Source organism: Anthonomus grandis, chromosome 5, assembly GCF_022605725.1.
Source record: "Anthonomus grandis grandis chromosome 5, icAntGran1.3, whole genome shotgun sequence".
NCBI classification, from domain to species: domain Eukaryota; kingdom Metazoa; phylum Arthropoda; class Insecta; order Coleoptera; family Curculionidae; genus Anthonomus; species Anthonomus grandis.
In genome coordinates this window covers 24368013-24392061 of record NC_065550.1, presented here as the reverse complement: position 1 = coordinate 24392061, position 24049 = coordinate 24368013, and the positions used below count along the sequence as shown (strand labels likewise).

Below are 24049 nucleotides of genomic sequence, written 5' to 3'. Positions count from 1 at the left end.
CATTTCAAAGTAGGGTTATGTTTCTAGTGTAGGGTAGTTTAAATGGTGTTTTACACGATATATTCTCAACCGTTTTCTTCAGTTTGATCTTTTTGCAGTTTTCTCCATAATACCAATTTAAATATTAATAATAATAATAATACTAATAATATCTTAACAATATTGTTCGAAACAACTTTCTAAAATATAGACACACAAGTCTAGTGGCAAGTTAAATCCGACATTCCGTCAGAATTTTATTCCGCTTTTCCAAAAGTGAGAGGACTAATGTTTGATGTTTGGGAGGTTTAGCAGAATGGGATTTTTCTTTTAAATTCATTTTTACAGCCAAAACAGTTTGATGTAACCTCAACCGTACTGAATATCAAATTTTCACCTAAACTTCGAATATAATTTTAATAAACCATACCATAATTAGTTTGTAATGATTTAATAAAGTCATGTATCCAGTTGTTTCCACTCTTCGTTCCCACTGTTGTGGTTATTACCAGTGTTTCAGGTCTATCTCGACTACTACATTTAATTCCAAAATAAGAAATGAGCTCTCTTCAATAAACGTTTTCGATAGAAATACCAAAACTCTTCAGAGACAACGAGCCGCCGTTGCAGAGGATGTAAATCTATATGATTATCTTAAAGATGAAATAGGATATCGCCTGGCTGACCGAATATGTGACATCAAAAGGAAGTTTAAACTTGCGGCTGATATAGGTACCCTATGTTATAAAATGAAATAAGAGCATTAAAATATCTCTAGGTATTTTAGGATGCAACCGAGGCTATGTTTCTAAGCATATCTCACCAGATTCTGTCGAAGAACTTATAGTCTGTGATGTGAGCCAGAAAAACCTTGATAGGGTTCCTGTGATGGATGGAATCAAACTGAAAAAACTTATTCTAGATGAAGAAAATATTGAAGTAAGTGAGGCAATCTTTATATATATTTTTACAAAAGTACAATGAGCTTTTCAACTGATTAGATTTTAATTATGATTAAATGAGAATGGTTATTTCATATTGCATAAATATATCAACAAAATATAGGCAAGTACCCACATGCAGTGAAATTATTCTGTAGTTGCCTCTCAGAAAATCACATTTTTTTTATCTCAGGAAAAACTATTGCCAAATTATGTACCCTTTCAGTAATTCCCAAAAACACCCCATTCTAACAAATATCTCTCTTAAATACCTAAAATTGTAAAAAATATGTCCACATATTGAAGAAAAAAGGAGCTCAGTAGTGTCTCACAACAAGCAATATTATTATTTAAAAAACCAACAAATCAAGTTAATTGAAATAAACATAAATCAGTCTTGACACATACATATTACCCTTTCTACACTTAACACAAATTAATCAACATGATTTTAAATATAATTTGAGAGATGTAAATGTATTTCCCAGGGGTGGATCCAAAGGGGAGAAATTGCCGCTCCCAAAAGCTATGCGACTCATACATTATTATAAGGTCACCTACATTGTAATGTAAACTAAATGAGGAAATTTTAATTCTTCTAAGAGAATTTTTTCTGATAGACTGAATATTTGGTTACATTATGGTTTTTGAATTCGATTTAATTAGATAAAGGGTTCTAAAATGATGTACAGGAGACCACCACCACTAGAGAAAATGCTTAAAACTGAAGATCTGACTTGATTTTTGTTTCAATTGGCATTTTTTATTCACCTACAAGATTAATCATATAATTAAATGTCCACATATTGAAGAAAAAAGGAGCTCAGTAGTGTCTCACAACAAGCAATATTATTATTTAAAAAACCAACAAATCAAGTTAATTGAAATAAACATAAATCAGTCTTGACACATACATATTACCCTTTCTACACTTAACACAAATTAATCAACATGATTTTAAATATAATTTGAGAGATGTAAATGTATTTCCCAGGGGTGAATCCAAAGGGGAGAAATTGCCGCTCCCAAAAGCTATGCGACTCATACATTATTATAAGGTCACCTACATTGTATTCTTCTAATTATGTTTACCTACTGTGTTGGAAAAAAATTTTCCCTCCCAAACATAATAATACTTGTTTACAAAGCCTATTGATTTTTAAAAGGACATAAAATATCCAAAAAATATGAAAGTGTAACATACATAAAAAAACAGATGGTATAACTTGTATACAAACTGTATTCTAGCAGTAAACAGCCATAAATAAATGAAATGTTTCTACATTGTATAAAAGTATTTAAGGATAAAAAAACTCATAGAATTTATTCCCAATCATCTAAAAGATGGTGCCGTTTAGACTGCTTAATACTGAGATTTATCTTGTTTTTTATATATTTTAAAAAGCTTTTTTCGGTATAAATAATTGCAATTATATTAGGTTTTTTTTTTTAACTCAAAAGCCTACATATTTCTCTTGGAGTTTTTTGACACACACAGTTTTTTTTGAAGAATTCAAAAGAGTAAATTACTATTAACTGCATCAACATAATAGCGCAAATTTGCTCTCATGCTTGCATTAGAATAAAAAAATTTTACAAACTGTAGTGTCACATTATTTTCTCTTATAGTTTAAACCTAATTCTCTGGATTTGGTAGTTTCCAGCCTGAGCTTACATTGGGTTAATGATTTACCAAAAGCTTTTCACAAAATATTGGAGAGCCTGAAAGAGGATGGAGTATTTTTAGCATCAGTATTTGGAGGAGACACTTTGTATGAGCTTAGGTCATCACTCCAGTTAGCAGAAATGGAAAGAAGGGGAGGCCTCTCTCCACACATATCTCCTTTTACTGAAGTCAGAGATATTGGCAGCTTACTTACAAATGCCGGATTTACCATGTTGACGATTGATACTGATGAAATTGTTGTCAACTACCCTACAGTATTTGAGCTCATGTGGGATTTAAAAGGTAAACTAAATTTGGTACGTAATTTGTGTTTGACATATGAGCGCTATTATAGGGATGGCTGAAAGTAACGCAGCATTAAACAGATCTCTACACCTCCATAGAGACATACAGTTTGCTGCTGCTGCTATTTATCAGCAACTCTATGGAAAAATTGATCCTGAAACTGGAAAGATGACTGTTCCAGCTACATTTCAGGTAATTTATACAAGTAAAATATTTACAGGTTTTTCAAATGACTTCTCATAGATTATTAATATGCTGGGATGGAAACCTCATCCAGGGCAGCCAAAACCACTAGAAAGAGGAACTGGGGAATTCTCTTTAAAAGATTTAAATAAATTAAATGAAATAGTTAAAGAAGTCAAAATTGTTAAGGATGATTAGAGCTGAAACTGTATTATATTATATTGTTGAATATTATTTTTGTATGGTGATATAGTTATGAAAAAGATAATAAAATTTTGTGCATAATTACTATATTTTGGAGGTTATTTTTGTTTTCAAATACAAGTTTTTAAAATGTCTTAATAACGAAAATTAAAACGTCTTTAAGATACTAAAATGCTATTTAGAATGCTTTTATTAGATATAAAATAAAGACCTTATTTTATTATAATAATATGTATAACTGCTATTTTTTTATTAAGAAGAAAGCAGATATCAAAATTGGAATAAGCACTTTTGACTTAAACTGAAGTTCATCGTTAAACTGAGGTTCATCGAAGCTATTGAGCATAAAGCATGTTTTTTATGCGAATTTATCAAGAAAGAGACCAATTATATCACATCAAATTTAATTAAAAATAATATATATATATCTTATATAGGTATCTGCTAGATAACAGTTGCCAATTGATTATTAGATAAGATATACAAATACATCATAAAAAATGTATTATCCTATTGTAAAAACCGATATATCATAAGGTCGTGCATATATTCCACACTTGAAAATTTCTCTTCCTCAAAGTAAATTTTTTTTACTTTTAAATTTTATTATAAAATGTGTGATTCCTCTCCCATTTATTTATCTCAATTTATAAGCTCCGCCTCACTGAGAATCATTAAGGAATTCAGCAACGTCATAATAAGCTTTCCCCAAAAACAAAACTTTTACTCGCCTTGTACGTATTCGAAGACATGTCTAAGGGAAGGTTAAAGGCTTCCTTTGAAAAGTAAACAAGTCTTTTTCTTCTTATAAACTAGGCAAACACTTTCAAGTAAATACAAGCATCGTAGAGTTAGTATGTTTTGTGAGATGAAAATTGGTTTACAAGACTACCTAAAAGACATTTTAAACATGAATCTTAGAGCCCGATTCTGTAAGATAAATATTGAAGAAAAACTGGTTCTACTACAACCCCAGAATGCTATTCCATAAGCAAAGTGAGACTCAAAAAGAAGTAAACTGATTTGTCAGACCCAGAAATTTAGCACTTACAGCGGGAAATATATTGGACCAAGCTCTTATCGAAAGTAAATCAGTATTAATCATTTGTTCTAGTACCCCAATACTACTTCCATGAAAAACGATCGAAGTATCATCAGCAAAAAGCCTAATACCTCCTCCGATTTGAATAGAGGCAAGATCGTTAATATGGATTAAAAATAGGAGGGGACAAGGATGGAGGCCTGAGGCACTCCACAACTGCTCTGAAACGGAGATTTTTCCTTTTAAGGATACCGATATAGAACTTTCTATAACCTATTGCAGTAAAAGTGCAATAGGTTATAGAAAATTCTAAAACTCGTTCAACAATCAAATCGTCAAAATTATTTCGCTAATAAAATTAAATCTATTCTCTGCTCACTAACAGTAGTGTACCTCCATGAACAAAACTAAATCTGCTAAATTTAGAAAGAACATTGTAGTTGGATAAATAAACTGATTCATCAAGTTTCAGCCAATGTTCCATAATGTAAACTAAATGAGGAAATTTTAATTCTAAGAGAATTTTTTCTGATAGACTGAATATTTGGTTACATTATGGTTTTTGAATTCGATTTAATTAGATAAAGGGTTCTAAAATGATGTACAGGAGACCACCACCACTAGAGAAAATGCTTAAAACTGAAGATCTGACTTGATTTTTGTTTCAATTGGCATTTTTTATTCACCTACAAGATTAATCATATAATGTAATGGTGGGGTCATACGCATAATGAAGACTTTCAGTATTCTAAAAACATCCTAACAAGTTACATCTTAAATAAGTCTTTATTAAGATTTAAGAAGTTAACACTCATAGGCATAAAACAGGCCTCTTTAAGACATTATGTGCACTTTAGTCTTATAATATGCTCTTAAATCCATCGACATCCAAAAGTTTGAGAAAAATAGGTTTTATTAGATAATAAAAAAAATGCTGAAAATAGTTCGTAAATAAGCCATACTGGAAAAGATTTTTGGATTGTAACGTCGACTTGTAGTAGTGGCTTATTTTTGATAGGCACGTGACCACTGAACGTGTTCTATCATTAGCCGATGTCTTGAGTTTTGTCAAGGCTTTGATCTTCATTTTACTACATTTATTTTTATACTTGAGGATTATTTGAAACGAAATTTGTACTGCAAATTGGTTGATACTCGATGAAGGAAGAATTAACGAATAAAACACAAATATTATATTTTTTCTTATCACTACTTTTTGCTTTCCACTGGTAAGTCTCTTTCGGCGGCCATTTGGAACGTCATTTGTGGCAGGAGCTTAGTTTTTTGTTACTGTCACATGACTCTTTATTAATCAGCAACTAAATCAATCACGTGACCGAAATGAAATATGTCAACTGAACAAAGCCGGTTAACTTTATTTAATTTATTGTAAATCGTTGTTTAAACAATAGTTTGATCGCTTTGTACCTCAGAAGCTTAAAATACTGGTTTTCGGTCAATAAAGTTGTTTTCCGTCTATGAAAATGCCTTATATTGTAACGTACTCTATAGCACCTCTTTGTTTGCTATAGGCAATCGAACATTATACATATTTTTTTAATAAAGATAATTTTCGGTAGACTTATTTTTCTTACATTGTATAAAACATTTCAAACTTAATAAAAGTATACAACCATTAAATATATGTCCTCTGTAAACAATAAAAGATGCGTTTAATTCGTTTTCGTTTTATTGCCGGAAAGCATAATTTAACTTGCAATAATTATATTGTGTACATACACTTGAAACCAGAATTTTAGCCAAGAAACGCAGGCAATAATAATTTACAATGAATTTGTTTTTTCCATTCATCGTCTAAAAACGTTAGAAGATGTAATTTTTAGTCGTTCATAGACTGGACCCAAAGGGTGGTCCATGCCAGTGGCGGCTCGTGGCTTTTGAAAGAAGTTTACCGAGAGTGGATATTTTTTTTTCGCGGAAAGTACCTATAAAAATATTAAAAATGGCCACGAGAAAGAACGGTATTGTGCCATGCTAAACCGCGACAACAAGACTACAAGTGGACCCACCGAAGATGGACTGAGTCCCCTGGTATGAGACAGGCCAAAGCGCACATAGGTGGGCCCTCTGCCTGTCTCACCAAAAATCTACTACGCCTAAAAAGACGCGAAATTCGGCTAGTGACAGGCCTTTTAACCGGTCACTGGCATTTTCGAAGCCATCTCCATACTATCGGTATTGCGGACAACCCGGAATGCTGATGGTGCTGTGAGGAGGATGACCGTTGACCATGTAGTTGGGGAGTGCCCAGCACTCACGCGCGCCAGGTTCAAATACTTGGGTAACACTTTCAGTGTACCGAGCGACTTTAAGTCCTTCAGACCAGAGAGCCTTATCGGTTTCTCTAAGGCCGTTGGGCTCTGATAACCCCCAGTGGGGCATGACGGGTCCATCAGGAGACCTATATGCACAACTGCCTTGGCAGCCCACTGTTGCGTCAATTCAATTCAATTCAAGACTACAAAGATGTAAACTAAATTAATTCATCTTTTAACATGAACATTCATAGGTACCGAAGTTTTACAGTTATGGTAATTGATTGAACTATAAATAAATGATATTTAAAATCTAATATTAGTTCTGATTTACGGACATAGATAAAATTTAACTATCCCAGAAAGCAATTTGTCTAGAATGCTTTTTTGATATATATATTTTGATTTACTATAATGCGCTAGCTAATAAATGACCGATAAAAGTCAATCGAACCCTAATCTGTTTGCAAAATGGAATCACAAAGTTTCCTCTAGTTTTTTTTTATTAATTGAAACCGATATATCGGAACGTCGATAACGTTTATCGATTTCTAGGAGCTCCGAGTCTAGTGTACCAATAGCTACATCAATTTCATCACTAATTTTTTTGCACTGCATTTTCAAAGTTTTGTAGATCTTATTTAGCTTTGATCGGGTCAATATTAGTCATCCGCAGTTGCTTAAAAATTAGTTTAACAGGTGGCATGATTTTGTTAAACACTGTTAACCAAATTATGAAATCTATCCTTACATCTAAATTTATATGCACCGGCTTGCTCAATGGTTGAATTTAATTTAATATTTTTGTCGTTCTCTAAAATATCCTAAACTCTTATCAGCTTATTTCGATATTCATAAACTGTATTAACTTCTCGCAATTGAAAATTCTATCAGGTTTGTGATGATCGAGGTAATCATTGATGCGCTATCTTATCCAATACTTTTGTTCTTTGAGAATAAAAAGGAATCCCAATTAAATTACCAAAAGAAATATCCGCACAGAGGCATTAACTGAAGCCACAAACAGTTGGTCATTATAAGGTGTATTTGATGTGAAATACGTCATACATTTACAGAGTTTGTAAATAAATATTTATAGTTAATTATTTTTTCTACTACCGTGCGTAAACTGCTAAAAAATCATTGTATACACTTGATACATAAATAACAATTTTGTACCCCATTTACACTACCGATCATTACTGACGCACCATCATAACTTATGGCTATTAAGTTAGATGAGTCTATTTGGCGTGCCACCGATTAAAAGATCAATTTGATTTAAAATACGATTTAAAAATTTCCAGAATCTTTCCACTAGCTTATATATGGCGACAATGTCGTAAAATAATTACTAATTAAAAGTTGTTTGCGACATTTGCAGTTTCATCAGCAATTACAGCTATATAGGTATAATTTGTTTTTTTTTTAAATTATTTAGCCACTTCTTGGTAAACACCAAGTAGACAATTTACTGGGATGCCTTCATACAGCCCAAAGCTATCCTGATGCTTGTAACTGTGCGTTGTTTCGTTTATTTTTATTAGCTTTTGTCACTGGACGCGATTGCCATAATCCAGATTTGATTTTACCAGTTTAGTCTATTTTTGTTTAAATTTACTTAGTTTGTTTATTATAAAACTGTACACTAGTTACTAACTATAAAAACCTATTAACTATAAATAACTTTAAAATACGTAACACAATTAATAATGAAAATGCAACAAGAGTAACAGCAAATAGTAAGAGCATAATTGATCATGTTTTATCGGACCTGGGTTCAAAGATATTAACTGAAGGTGTTAACTGAAGGTAGTAAAATATATAAACCAAAAGTAAACCATCAAATCAATTGGATAAACTAAAAATTTGTATATAAACTTAGTCAAATTAGTAGGTCTGTTATTGTATCATCATTTCGGGACTTGACTGAACTGATCCAGGTAGCTAAAAGAGAGTCACAAAATATAAAAACAGTATAAAAATAAAAGAAAATAAAACATGGATTAATAGCGAAATTCTTGAAATGATGCAAAAATTCAAAATCCGGGTAATCTAGTGTATAATGATGAATTTCGAAAAATTAAAAATAAAGTTAATAATAAAATTAAAACACTGAAAAATCAATTTTTTCGTAAGGAGTGGGATCGTGCAGGAACTGATCAAAAAAGGCAGTGGAAATTTGTCAATAGTTTTTTTAATAGCAAACCTAACAATACTCAAATAGACTTGTTAAATATAAACGGCAAAATAATCAAAGAGCAAAAGAATATTGCTGATAACTTAAACTTACATTTTTCGCAGGTTGGTGAGAATATTGTCAAGGAGTTAAACAATGAAATTCAAATTTTCAATAATGATAACATAGGTTTTGAAGAAGTAAGTAGCAGTGACACTCTTATTAATATTGAACCAACCAACCCAAATGAGGTCTGTGAGATTTTGTTGGAGTTAAAACGTAACTCTTCTCCGGGTGAAGATGGAGTGACGGTCTTAGACTTAATTAATTTAAAGGATCATCTTATAGGTATTATTTCAAATTTAATAAATAAAGTGTTTACTACTGGCGTGTTTCCTCAAGAATTAAAAAAAAATAAAATTATTCCAATTTTTAAATCTGGTAAAAAGGAACAAATGAACAACTACCGACCTATTACTGTTATAAACACTTTATCTAAAGTCCTGGAAAAAGTTATTAAGAAAAGGTTAATGAATTTTGTTGATAAAAATTCACTGCTTGATCAGTATCAATATGGTTTTGTTAAAAATAGTAGCACCCTTGCTGCTACTGTTGATTTTATTAGTACCATTTCAAAGGCATTAGAGCAGGGAAAAATTGTGGTGGTAATATTTATTGATTTGAAAAAGGCTTTTGACGTGGTTAGTCACGATTTGTTGATGAGAAAACTGCAGGATTTGGGTCTGGGGGCACTTTTCTTAAATCTTATGAATACTTATTTGGTGGATAGAAGGCAATATGTATATTTGAGCGGTATTAACAGCGAATTATTAACAAACAACTATGGTGTACCACAGGGGTCGGTACTCGGGCCGCTATTGTATGTATTATATGTTTTAAACCTAAAATCTGCAAAACTAAATGCACGATATTTTATACATTTGCTGACGATACGGCTCAATTATACATAGGGGAGAATGAGCAAGAACTTGTAGAAATATGTAATTAATAACGATTTAAGTTTGTATTATAAATGGTAAATTTCTAATAGGTTAAAAATAAACATCGATATGACACAATTTATGTTGTTCAAGCAAAAAAATAAACATGTAGGTAATATAAACATTAAAATAAATAATTTTAATTTAGAAAAGACATCCTGTGTAAAATATATCGGTTTACAAATAGATGAATCTCTTAATTGGCAAATGCATATAAATAAAATTACACAAAAAATTCTCTCACTAATACCATGCATATATAAAAGTAGGAGCTATTTAACACATAAAACGAAAATGAATGTATATAATGCCTTTTTCTTATCACATATAAGATATCTTTTACTTATATGGGGTACATGTTGTAAAACAAAATTTAGTGATGTCCAAATACCACAAAATAAGGTACTTAAAATAATGTTTAATTATGAGATAACTACACATACAGAAACCCTGTATAGTGAACTAGGCATTTTTAATTTGGAAAAACTGTTGATTCTTGAACAGTGTTAATTAATTAATGTATAAAATCTTAAATAAACAATTAAAATATAATTCCAGTATAACATTCTCCAACGAAATTCACTGCTACAACACCAGATCTCAATCCAACTTATATGTAGTATATAGTAGAACTAATATAGGAATGAACAGCCCAATTGACTGCGCATCTAAGACATATAATGAACTGCCCAATAATTTAAAAAAAATAAAAATAAATAAATTATTTGTAAATAAATTAAAATATTTCCTTTCTACATAGTATATTATAGTTTTATATAGTTTATTAGAAATAGGATTAATATCGTATAATAATGGTAATAGTAATAGTGGTAGTAATGGTAATATAATGTATATTATTTATCTTGGGAATAACACTAATTTTTGTTGAATATTCTACAGTTCTCGAGGCCAGAGCTATATGCACTGTTTAGAGTTGTTAAGTTTGTAAAATTGAATTGTAAACTTTATTTTCAGAAATATATGCTTGTTTTCAAAAAAAAATGTCGGCTATGTCATATCCCTCTTCTATTATACAAAAATCATACGCGTACTGTAACAATAAGATTCCCTCTGTTCTTTTCTTATATGGATCGGGGCTGTATAGATGTTAATTAATATTGGGCTTAGAGGAGATCCTTCGGTAAGGCCTACCATTATTCGTCTTGGAGCTATAATGTTATTATCTTTGTCCATGATAAATGTTTTTCTGTTATATAACATATTGAAGATCATTAACATGATTTCAATATTTATCACATAACTCTTAAGTATTTCATATTGGTTAAACATGTTCACATTGTCACATAAGCTCACTTAATGTCTAAGAATATTACGATTGTGTGTTTTCTTCTTTGAAAATTATTTTGTATTTTGAGTGACATCTGGGCAAATGTTTCTGTGCATCCTCTTCCTTTCCTAAATCCAATTTAATTCTCAGGTAGGAGTTTTTTGTTCTCTTTATAATATTCTTTCCTGTTTTTTTTTAATAGATTCCAATAGATATAATAGAACATTTTCATAGTAAATAACAAAAATGCTGTCCTTTTTCTACGTCATAACTTGGGGAAAAAAGTAACGTTATATTCCTATTAACAAAAAAAGGAACCTATTGAACACTTAGAATCGGGAGATTTGCTGTAATTCCGGAAGACAAAAAATATTAAAATGTGCGTCTTTATTACTATTCTTTGATTTACATTGTTGAAGAATATTATTTTGATAACTAGTACCTTGGAGCTTTGAAAATTTGGTAAAAATGTAGCAGCAGGGATTAAATTTTAAAGTTGTTCTAAGAGAAACACAAGTTTGAAAGACTCCGATTTAAAAAAAAATTAAGCTATCAACGTGGCGCCATCTGTAAGTCGACGCACCGTTTCGAATCCGTTGCGCAACGTATTCGTCAAACGAACGCGTCGATTTCTACAATTTCCACAAACTGTCAAAGGTGGCGTGACGGCGCACGCGCATCGACTTTTAACCATCAACAGTGGACGCCATAAATGATTTTCTAAAATTATTGTTTTTGCGTTGTGTATAGTGAATTATTAGAGATTTTTTTTTGTAAAATACAATGCTGGTAAGTATCCCTAGCATATTAATTATAATAAATCTGCCGCCCTCCAAGGTAAACGCGTTATTTAAAATTTTCTTTTTATAGTATGTAGGTTGCCTTTGGGGGATATCAAAATTGTTTACATTTCTATTTCAGAAGGAGAATCTATTACTAATTAAAGCGATAGGACAACATATTGATGTGATTTAATGCATGTGGACGTTTTTAATAATGTTTTTGCACTGTTTGCGCGCCCTTAATCAAGTTTCTATGAATTATTTATATTGTTTTTTTAGCATATCCTTATGGCTTGCCAAACTTCCTGGGATCACCTTCAATCATATAAATTTAAGTCACTTCCTATGCTTGCTCCAATACCCTCCCATTTACTCTTATTCTTAATAATTAAATTATAGATAAATTGTTTACCACAACAGGTTTAGGCCATGGGCAGATTAATTTGTAAAGATATCATACTAGACCAGATTTTTCCAGTTTTTGCTTATTAGCATCAGACCATCCTCTTATATGAAATAAAGGCACAGTGCATATTCCATATTAGCCAGGGCAGGTTTCATGCTTTTAAAGGTACTTGACAAACCACCAGTATTGCTAATTAACAAAAAAACATTATTCAACAGCTTTATACCTTCCCAACTATATAAACAATTTCTATACAGTATGCAAAATGTAATCAGTTTCTGACTACCTTTAAAGATTAAACATAACCTAAGACAACTTTTCACAGCTTGAGTGACCTGACCTATTGATATGCAAAACAACTGGGTTTAAATGTCAAATTATTGAAGACTTATTACACTGTTTTAAAATGAATAACAAGATCAAATTATACGCCTTCACCCCATTGATATTGACCTGATTGAAATAAGTATTTCTATGGGGTTTACAGCAAAACAGGTATATGTCTATTGGGTTCATAAATCTCTTAAAGATATACTCATTTTACTATGATATTTACAACTTTCTTCTAAGTTTCAAACAAAATAGTATTGACTAAATTTGAAAAGAAGATGTATTCTTTTGTTATTGTCAAAAAGTTCATATTTTTGATATATCAACATATTATCAAAAATATTATATTTATGAGGCTTAAAAGCAAAAATTTAAATGAACATGTATTGAAAATTGCATAAATCTTATGCAAAACAGTTTGGATTTGATGTTGGCGGGGATGCATAGAGGCTGTGACATCGTAGATAGGTATATTACTTGCCAAGATCTCCTATTAAATGTTTTCAAAATGCAATGTCTATTTTTTTCAATAAGACAGATCATGCCTTTAGTTTTCCTTAAAAAAACAGTGCAACCAGTATGGACAATGGATAATGCTTTGTTTTTGGGGGTAACATTAACAAAAGACATAAAATCTTGATATTGTTATGCAATAAGAGTAATTGTCAAAAATGTAGGTAGAGATTCTGCATTCTTGACAATAATTTTTATGCTCCTGGAGTGCAACACACCATTATGCTCCTAAATTTTTTAACAAATTTCCACATAATATTAGAAATATTCGTCAACAATTTCTTATAGAAAAATGCTTTTATTCAATTGTGGGATTCATGAGCAGATCTGGATTTTTAATGTGTCTAATTGGATTTATGTTTAAGGAAACTGCTTTAATATTATAACCTAATTTTATAACCTTGTTTCTTTATATTTGTGATATTAATTTATTGACAAGGTTATAACTGTTGTAAGTTTCTATGTAAATATATGATTTATGAACCCAACTGCAAATTCAGGTCAAATTTAATCCCCAAAGATATGTAAAATAAAATAAATATAATTTTACATATCTTGATATAAATGCCCTGTACATTATTAAAAAAAATTACAATAGTTTTATCAAATGCAAGTTAAAGATTTGTGATATCTAAATATTTGACCCCAAAAGCTTTTTCTTTAATTTTGATTTGGATTGAACAGTCATGGTGTTAGGATATATTTCTGATTTTGTTATGTATTATATAAAATATTTTTATTATTTGTGTATATTCATGTTTATTTGAAACAATATTGCTTGAATTTTTGTTATACCAATATTTTATTTAGATTAATTTTATATTATAGTTAATACCATTTAACAATGTTCAATGCCCTTTGGCCTATTTCGTGAACAAATAAATATTTATCTAGTTTTGTCAAATAAGACAATTACTGTCCCAAACCTTAAAGATCAAATAAATACAATATAAAATATTCAAACAAAAAATATAATTTTGTCATGTTACTAATCAACTCGTAAACCGCATTTCTCCCATTTACAACAATTTAGTGGCTAATAGATAAAAGTAAAGTAATTTACTTCTTAATTATAGTAAAATCATCTACACCAAGGATTGAACATTAATGAAATTTCGCCCAAATCTTATGGACCTAGTTCAACATTCATCAGCCAGCAGTCAGGGTATAAAAACTATGCATCCACAAGGACATTCTGCTTCCCTAACACAGCAATCTTCACCATACCAGACAGTCCTGCCACAAAGCTTGGTAATACTCATCTTTTGTAAAGCAAAATAATTGACACTACTAACTGTTTTCACTCTTCTAGGCAAACATACACTCAAATCCCAATATTGCACACAATTACTCAAACCAGCATTCATTTTCTTTAAATATGTCTTCTGGTTCACCTAACTTTATGAATCAGAACAATCAAACTGCTGACCAGACTCCACCAGCAAGCAATCATCCAGTTGCAAACTCTTCTATGTCTGGTCAGAGTTATGGGTTCCAAAAAATCAATGTAAGTTTTTTTAATTTTTAAATGAAACTTTTGGATGTATACAAGAATTATTTTTGAAACTTGCAGGCTGCACAGACTGGAAGCAATCAAAACAATATTCATGCACCCCCACAGTCTGTAGCAAAAGAAGCACCTAAAGTAACAGAACAGGCTCAGCCAGAAAAGTCTCAAGCCAATGGAACAGTGGAAGAACATGCTTCAGTTCCTAAAGAAAAATCTGTTGTACCAACCACTCCACCCACTCAGGTTATTATTTTTTAGATTGGACAAAACAGATTTTCAATATTTTATTTTCTAGAATAAGGTACCAGAAAAGTCTCCAGCAGAGGAAAAGCAACCTCTGCCTAAAACACCTCCAACCCCGACCACTCCAACTAAACCAGAAATTGGGGCTTTAATACAGCCTAGCCCAGTACCAGATAACATTAAGGTAAAACAAGGGTATTCAAAATTATAAACCTCAGCTTCACTAATTTCTTTTGTAGATTTCTACCCCAACTAAGACAATTGACCCTGTTCCTGTCAGCCCAGCAAAATCAGATTCTGAAAAAGCAAGTAGTCATTCTGAAGATGTACCTGATAATGATAATGAAGAGGATCCTTTACTCATTACTGAGAATGACAAATTAACAAGCCCCGTCAAACAAGTACTGAATATAAAAGGAAATATTAATTTTTTTTTTAACTTACATTTTTTATTATAGGCTAGTAATACAGATGATTCAGAAATGATAGAGGAAACCAAGGATGACACTGAGACAACAAAGCCGGTAAGGATTCAATGTTGTTGTTTCCATATCTTTATTACAAATCACGTGAAATATTTAGGAACCTAAAGCAGAGCCTGTACAAAAAGAAACAGCCACTTTGAAAACACCTAAAGCGACTCCACGAAAAGCGAAATCAAGAGAGCAACCGCAGACTCCTGTTGGTGCTAGTACACCCTCTGTGTCTTCAGGAATAAGTTCGGCAAAAAGGCAAAGAATGAGGACTCAGCACTATCAGAGTCCCCTGCCTGAAGTGGAACTTGTTTCTAAATTAAGCTCAAGCTTATTGAAAAGTAATGATGAAAAATTGATGGTGTTTTACAAGTAAGTGTAATCATGATTCAGTTGATTTTTAATTTTAGAGTTTATGAGTGTGATTGGCTAATGCACTTTTACCAAATATGTCTTTTTAATTAATAGTTTGTTGCATTTTAATTATTTTTTCTTTGCAGTTGTATCATATACCTTAGCACTAATATATACAGGGTGTTCAGTTAAGTCTGTAGACTATCTATATCTCAAGAAACCTTGACCTCGGCCTATTAGGAAAATCATATTGATAACAAAAATCGTAGCTGGCAGGATTGGTCCAAAAATATTTTAAACTATATTCTCAGAAAAATTAGGTATTTATCTGATGTGTTCAGAATGTTTTCCATCATTCTAAATACAGCGGTACAGTCTTTGTTGTGTTGACGAGATAGCAGTTTTCAATTTCCGCCACAGATATGCTGTTTATAGCCGTTCTAATTCTATTGATGATATTTTCTTGTGTTGTCGGTCAAGTTTTTTAAGAGAGATCTTTTATTTTTCCTAAATTAAAATCGAGACAAGTTAAGTCCGGAGGGCGGAGATCTAGCTGGCCAAGGAAATAAACTTCCTCTTCTAATGTTTATTATTATTTATTATTATTATCTTATTAACTATGTAAATTTTTGTTGACAATAAAGCAGATTATTCTTATATTAATCTACCAGAAAGAGAACTGATGATCAAGATAGTTGGAACGCACCTGGTTTGCAAAATGAGTAGGATACTGCGCACACATATATTTCTTGTCGCGAAGGTCACGTTTTCTAATATTTGTGGCATATCGTTAATTAAACATTGGAGATATAATTCACCAGTTATATCAAGAATAAAAAAGCGGATAATCTTTCCTTCAACCGTACACTCACTTTCCAACGATGTTGATGGTCAACTTCACGCATCCAGTGAGGCTTATTATCACACCAGTAATACATGTTGTGCAAGTTTATGCTGGTAAATGACGCTTCATCTATCCATAGCACTTTATCTAAAAAACGGCGATCGTTTCTTATTATTTTAAGAAGCCAATGACTATAATTTAATGGAACGAACCGAAATTTTTGGAAGTTTCGTGAGTACTAGCATGTGGATTAACATTGATATAAGATAAAACGTTTATGATACTCGTCTCATTACTGAATATGTTATACATTATTTTAGTCAAAGTTGGTGGCCAGTTTCTCTACGTCGTCTTGATAAATGAGTAAACACGTGCCTGGAATGATACGTTCGATTAGAGTAGTGCAAAGGAAACTCTAAGATATGGCTGCATTTCGAAAGCGCTTCAAATACACATAACATAATGAATGACTCTTCATTTTTGTAAATGGACTTTTTACTTTTACAGCGGATATGAAGTAAACTTTCTTTTACAAGACAATAATCAAATCAAAATTACAGTTACTGCAATATTTGTATCGTTTTGAAAATCTAGATTTTATAATTTACTTTTTGAACCTAAAGCATACCAATCCATTCACGAAAACTAACACCAGTGAACAATGGCGCTGCTCTTTCTAAGTTCTCTTTTTAAAAGCAATTTATGTCACTGCAAAGTCTATTAAGAGAGATGAAAATTATCTTTCATATGACATTGTTTATTAATATTAGTCAAGTAAGTATACAAGATACCGCGATTTAAATATGACAACATTCATTTATTTACCCTTATTATTAATCCAATGAAAATTTCGCCTAAACCAAATTCATAGAAAATTTACTTAGCTTTCCGATAGCGTTATCAAACTTATATCTTAATTTAGTAATTTTTGTCAAATTTTAAATTTGTGCTTTTATTTTGATTCTTACGTAGTAGTAAACAGTTAAAGATATTTTTGGACGATACGTCGTTGCCTTTTTTGTTATGAATTTCCTAATCGGCTGAGGTCACGGACTCTTGAGATATAAATAGTTAACACCCTTAACTGAACACTCTGTCTAATACTCCTTCCTACTTCAGAACCCTGTATTTACAAAATAATTGATGGTTTTTTCATTTCAGAAATGAATTTTTGGCAGTCAGAAATGCAGAATCTGGTTTTTATTTGTGCCAGGCAGTCCAAAACATTTACAAGGGATCCTCCAAAATCAAAATAAGATGGCTCTCACAAGATAAGGATAAGAAGGACGATAAGGGGGAGATATACACTCCAGATTTCTATGATACAATCGGTTAGTTTATTTGTTTTATGCATTATTGTTTTTGGATAATTATTATACTGAAGTGAAAATTTTTTTTTAGATTTTGATTGTATTTTAACGAATCTAAAACTCAGCAAGGCAACCAAGGGCAAATTCATGCTGCCCACTGCTGAAAAAACCCGAACGCAAAGCATATTAAACCGATCCATTGCAGTGGAGAAAGGCGAGGAAATTTCGTCTTCTTCTCTTACCGAAGAGCACCCCGATGGTCGTACGTGCAAATTCGAATATTTTGAAGACCCAATTAATGTTTTCAAATTTTTAGTGGATTTATCGTTATACCGAGAAGAGGACCATTTGAAGAAGAGAAAATCCAGAAAAAGGCCTCGAAAGGCCGAAACAAAAAAGGCGGTAAAAGAGCAGAAAGCGCCGTCAGAAAAAAGTCCCGAAGCCCCCAAGGTTCGGAAGGTTGATGTACCGCTCAAGAAAGTGTTGAAAAAGAAGGTAGTACCTGTTAAGAAACCTACAAAAGTCGTGGCACCAGCAGCAGCCAAAAAAGTTGTCGCAGTAGAGGCACCAAAAAGTACAACGAGCGGCAGAAACAGGTGAATAATTTTTAATTTTGGCTTTTTGATTAGATATTGGTAGTTTTTTTATTTTGACAATTTGCTCATATATGATTTTGTCAACTTAATTTAGCCTGCATCTCGATATGAAGAATGTTTGGAGTAAATCAAAATTTGTTGGGTATCTTAATAATTTTCCACAGTGGTGAGGACTTGAAGGTTTGATGAGCATTATGACTGCATAGTGTCTACACGTAAAAATTCGTTCAGGTTATAGTTACTCTATTTTTACAATTTGTGAAGGAAAAAGGTGAATTTTGGTTCTAGTGTCTATATAATATTAAAGTTGTTCCTACTTCATTATTATCAATAGTTTCATATTTATAATTGGTCGGCGCGTTAAGCAAATTCACAAACAAAACTCGTTATATTGATCCCTTCGTTATATCGAACATTGCTTTAAATTTAATCTCGAACGGCATCTTAGGTCATGGAAATATTCCATGTGTGACACCACGTTTTAAAGAAAGTTTTAGAAACAAAAAAAAAATGGTAAATCACGATCATAAGCGTCACCAACCTTAAAGATGTATTTATCTGCAACAACATGAGTAGCAGAGACTATAGCAACTTTCTACTTATTATACAATTACTACCTATAACCGTTTGTTCCCTTTCTTGATCTGTACCTAAATTTAAAATATTTCGGTATTATTTTCATATATACAATTTTCAAACCTTTCATATTTAGTTAATAATATTAATATGTAATAATATATTATTGTAGCTAATAATATTAAGTATGTGGGTACTAAGATTTTTTAAAAATAAGTTGGCTCACTTTAATAAACACCAAAATTAACTTGCAGAGCCTTTGATGAGCCATTTGAAGGTTTATTTTTATAAAATATTTAAAATAACCTGATTTTTTTTTTTAATTTATTTTTACTTCATTTGCAACTGAATTAAGTCACACGTGATGTGCATCGAAAATTATTTGGTATAGACCCTTCTTAGTTGACAAAAACGTAAACAATGCGTATGCAGAATCATGCGCATCTTTAAAGAAAGATTGGGTTAATTTCAAAACAGGAATGCAATAATGCCTGGCAAAATTTTATCCTATTTTCTTTGGAATAATTAAATAAAACAGTGTTAACCGTAAAACCAAATAATTCAGTGGCTTAATTTAAACAAATATTGTTTTTAGCTTACTATACATTTTAATGTCTTAACAAAGAAAGTGGATTTGCAAAAAAATGCTAAGCAATCAAAATAATAGAATAGTTAATTTTGCTCATTTTTAAAACCTTTTAGTAAAAATAAACATTATGTAGTTTAATTTAACCAAAATAAGGCAAATATTTTTATGTTTGACTTCTGCTTAATGATAAATTCCATATTTATATTGTAGTAGAACGTCAGCAAAAGTAAACAGCAAACCTGCACCAAAAACGAGTCCGGTCGTAGATCAAAAAAAAGCCAAGGTCTTGGCCCGAATAGGAAAGAAGGCCGCGGTGGCAGCGCCCGCAAAGACCGGCAAAACCAATACAAAAAGTAAGTTCACACTCGATAAACTCGTTTATGCGTTTATAGGTGTCTGCTTTAAAATGTTTCATTTGTGAGAGTAGAGGGGATCACCATTTTGTGTTTTTTGATGTGTAGTATTTGAGAAAGATTGCATGGTTTCTTTTGATATATTGTTAAGCCAGGATTACTAAACTTCTAACGTCACTGATTTTGGACGCTTTTTATGTTGGATGAGCATAACGTGTGAGAGAGACTGAGTGAATTTAATGTGACAATGCGATTTTTTTATGAGAGTTTATATCAACAACCAAATTCTGTACTCGTATATTGAATTAAAAAATTGGTTTGACGTTAATCTGTAATTTGGTGTTTTTAACATTTTTTTACCTTTCAGAGCTGTAACTTTAAATTTAATTTTCTATGGAGATCCCAGTGGGGATCAAACGTAAATGTAGTGTCTAAAATAATATGTTTAAATATAGTATGAGTATTTAAAATAATTCACCCCTATTTTTTATTTAAAAACCATGGTTTCACATTCTATCAACATTATTAATAAAATGTTCACAAATTTTCTTGAAATTCTGAAAAATTTCATTGAATTTCTCCGACTCTCCACGTTTTGATTTACACAAAGTTTATAGAAAGAATGATCAATCGGCAAACTATACAAAAGCTTCACCATTATCTTATTTTCTCCCTTGCATTCAATAATATATTCCTATATATTTTTGACTCTATAACTTTGAAACTAATTTCTTGATAGATTTGATTTTTTTGAAGGAAAGGCAAACAATAAATTTCATATAAGGGTATGTATATATGTACTGTATGTATGTGTAATTTAATGTATCATGTATGTATATGTATAATGCCGATTTTTGACGTATTCAAATTTAAGCAAATTTAAAATCTTAACGGCAATTCTGTTAAAAATCTCATACATCTTATGGTATGTCGAAAATTTCAAGATTTTAACCCCGAGAAACTTACTTTTCTAATTTTACTTAATTTTCTACATAAAAGTTTTTTTTTAAATTGTTAAATACAATTATAGCGACACCATATTTATACTCCGACCGTGCCATTTAGGCTGAAATACTTGTATTTGACGCGCGTTCATTCAATAAGGGACATGTCCAATTACAATTTTATGAACGCAAAAATCGAGATTAAAGCTTTTAAAATTCTAAATAAGATAAATTATATATATTTTTTTGGTCTTACTTTTTTTAGGTCTTAAATATATTTCTTCATTACTGAATAATCGATACTCACGTTTCACATTATTTGAATTAAATGTTTGTCTCATTTTGTTCTAGTTGTTTGACTGTATAATTTTGCTGTTTTGTAAGTCATGTTTTACAGTTGGTAACATTAAAAAAATTATATTATTTTGGCGTAAATATTTTGATTTGGGTACTATACAAGTTCAAGCCTGATTTTCCGAATACTATTGGCCTGCAACTAATTTTCTCAAACAATCGTTTTATCGAACTACTCATTTCCCGAACTATAAATTCCTCGATCTTTTTCTCGAGTACTATCTCTGGAGATCATTTTACCGAATGTTATTTCTCCCAAACAAGTATTTTTGTTCGAGTAATAGTATTTTATCCAGTAATAAAATTTATTCACAGTTGGGTTGGGTTTTTCAGTACTTAATACTAACTACTGTACTAAAGAAAGATGCCTATTTCTATTAACCCCGAGTAATGTAAAAGTTCGAGTGATGTCCTTTTCCGGAAAATGGTGCTTCAGGAAAATTCAGTTCGGGATAAGTGATTCGGGAATGCGATAGTTCGGGACAATTGCAATTCGCGGAGACGGTTGTGCGGGAAAATTGAGGTTCGGGAACTGATATTCGGGAAAATGATTGTGAATCATTATATAAAATAAGGGATTTCGATTGAAGAAAAAAACATAATTTTTCTAATCCAATGTTTTTATTATTTCCTAATCATTATTTTATTCGTAAACAAATATCCTATGATCCATCGGCGCAATTCAGTTCCTTGAGATCCACCCCATATAATTAAGATAACTCAAAGAGCTGTATAATTAAAACCTAATTTTTAAAAAGTGTAAAGGCTAAGCCTAAAAATTAAAAGTAAAGAACTTTACAGCTATCTAAATAAATAAGACTAAATATTTAAATGTATTTTAGTACCGTTTATTGCTGAATTAAAATCAATAAAAAGCACGTCAAAATATATGGCATTATGAAATATTTTACACTTACGCAAACACAATTAGATTTATTTGTTTTCCTTGTTGCATTTTAGGTGATCCCATGTAGAGTTTCAGATGGAAATAGTCCGCCATATTAACACGTATTTTAACCTTTTTTTTTAGGTGTATTACTAAGAAAATTGTTTTTGTAGATGCAAAACCCGCTAAGAAATCGGTGGCACCAACCCCATCCACGTCCAGTGGCAAAACCTCCAAGGCGAAAGCCAACTCCAGCTCCGTGGTAAAAGCCACATCTTCTCGTAGTGTGAGAAAATCCTCGCGAAAATAGTTTAGGAACAAAAAATCACAGTGGGCACAACAAGGTGACGTTTAACTTTTCTTAGATATTAGCGGTGCGCGATTACTTAACGTTGTAAATTTTTCACATTTTTTAATTATATTTTTGGTGGTGGTCGTTTATTTTGGTTAAACAAAATTATAAACCAAGATGAAACCGCTCCCGTGTTGAGTAACGCGCCAGCGAGTAAGTTCTTTAGTGATTTTTTATTGATGTCGTTAACATCTTTTTTTCTATAGATAGGTTGCGGTTCGTGCATATTAATGTGTTTTTTTGTGAAGCCTATAATATAATTTATTCATTCACTTAATCGGTATTCTTGAGTCTTATCGAGTGAACTAATAATAAAAAAGAGATTGTTTAACAACGCCAGGATATTTTTGATGACAAATTTTATACGTTAGGGCACCTTATCCAAACTAATCTTAAGTATTATTTTGTTCCCATACGTATGGGAATTTAAATGTAATAGTAATATGGATATTTAGGATGCATTTGCTCATTGTTTCGTTTGTACATACATTTGTAGGCAAACTTAAAACTCAACATTTTCCGTTTAACTGGTGGTTTTTGAAGCCTAAATTGTCATAATTTTTATTATTTAAGAAGTAGCCGTTATGTAATTGTATTTGATTCAAAAAGATTTATATTTGATTCGAAAGGCGATAGAGGGTCTTTATAATATTTTTACAGGCGTTAAGTACTTTCCCTAGAGAAAATGTGGCTATATCACAGCAATTCCTGTAAAAATTAGATTTAAAACCAGTTTAGAAATCGTCGCTATTGGTTTTAATTTATAATAATTTGCACATTAGTGACGAGCTTTTCTTGCAATATCATTCACCTTTTTGTTTTGGACAAAATTGAACGTTGTTTTTGGGAAATTGTATGGAATATAAAATGAGACATTGTGTCAGGTTAAATTGTTTATTATAATTTTCTAATAGATAAAAAATAAATAATAAGATTTAATGTATATGTATATTGTCATTTGATTAAAGACTATGGAAAATATCACGTTTTTTTGTTTCTTAGCCCCAGCTTATTGACAAACATAAACATAAAAGTTCTTTTAATAACATCTATGATGATGTAAAAATTGGTATCCGGGAGTTTTTTGGTATGACGAATTCGAATCTAATCTTAGTATGATTCTTATTCGTAGAGGGGTGTCATCGGGGCGTAGGTAGTTGATTACTATTTTAAACGATCACAACTTTTTGGTTTTTACATTAAATAATCCTTATGTCATTCTTAGGTCAAAAAGGTGTATCTATTAAAAGTTGATATAAGCAACCGTTTGCGAGATATTTGGATTTAAAAAAAGTACGTCGCATCTTATTTTATTATAACAAAATATGTATTTTAATTTTTAGTAAAATTATTGTTAAGTTATGGTTAACCAAACATAAGCTAAGTTTTGTAACTTTCAATTCCACCATTTACTTCTAAGCACGTATTCAGCTCTGTGGTGAATAGCTCGGGTTGCTCTGTGGATAGATTCGGGCGAATTTGTTAGAAGAGTTTGTGCTGCGTTTGTTATCCGACCTGGTAATGCTTCTCTTGTATTGAATATACCATATGGAATATACCAGTGATTTG

The 24049-nt window shown here is 31.3% G+C and overlaps 2 protein-coding genes across 5 annotated transcripts; both read left to right on the top strand.

Annotated features, from left to right (window-relative positions):
- The first annotated feature begins 122 nt into the window (after positions 1-122).
- On the top strand, positions 123-3368 carry LOC126736537 (arginine-hydroxylase NDUFAF5, mitochondrial). 2 transcript variants are annotated; one of them, XM_050440932.1, is made up of 5 exons: positions 123-711; positions 767-918; positions 2550-2889; positions 2942-3084; positions 3136-3368. In XM_050440932.1, the coding sequence occupies exons 1-5, from the start codon at positions 441-443 to the stop codon at positions 3271-3273; spliced, it is 1044 nt and encodes a 347-aa protein (XP_050296889.1). In that variant the 5' UTR covers positions 123-440; the 3' UTR covers positions 3274-3368. The 2 variants fall into 2 exon arrangements, with proteins under 2 accessions (XP_050296889.1, XP_050296890.1); XM_050440933.1 differs by lacking the exon at positions 2942-3084 and having other exon boundaries at positions 2550-2903; positions 3113-3237.
- Positions 3369-11719: 8351 nt separating this feature from the next.
- LOC126736624 (proteoglycan 4-like) lies at positions 11720-23461 on the top strand. 3 transcript variants are annotated; one of them, XM_050441073.1, is made up of 13 exons: positions 11720-11854; positions 14173-14347; positions 14409-14603; positions 14670-14849; positions 14902-15033; positions 15089-15250; positions 15308-15373; positions 15432-15694; positions 17682-17851; positions 17922-18092; positions 18147-18426; positions 19802-19944; positions 22302-23461. In XM_050441073.1, exons 2-13 carry the CDS (start codon positions 14204-14206, stop codon positions 22436-22438), a joined length of 2043 nt encoding a protein of 680 aa, XP_050297030.1. In that variant the 5' UTR covers positions 11720-11854; positions 14173-14203; the 3' UTR covers positions 22439-23461. The 3 variants fall into 3 exon arrangements, with proteins under 3 accessions (XP_050297030.1, XP_050297031.1, XP_050297032.1); XM_050441074.1 differs by lacking the exon at positions 11720-11854 and having other exon boundaries at positions 19805-19944; XM_050441075.1 differs by lacking the exon at positions 11720-11854 and having other exon boundaries at positions 22273-22398.
- Positions 23462-24049: the final 588 nt, after the last annotated feature.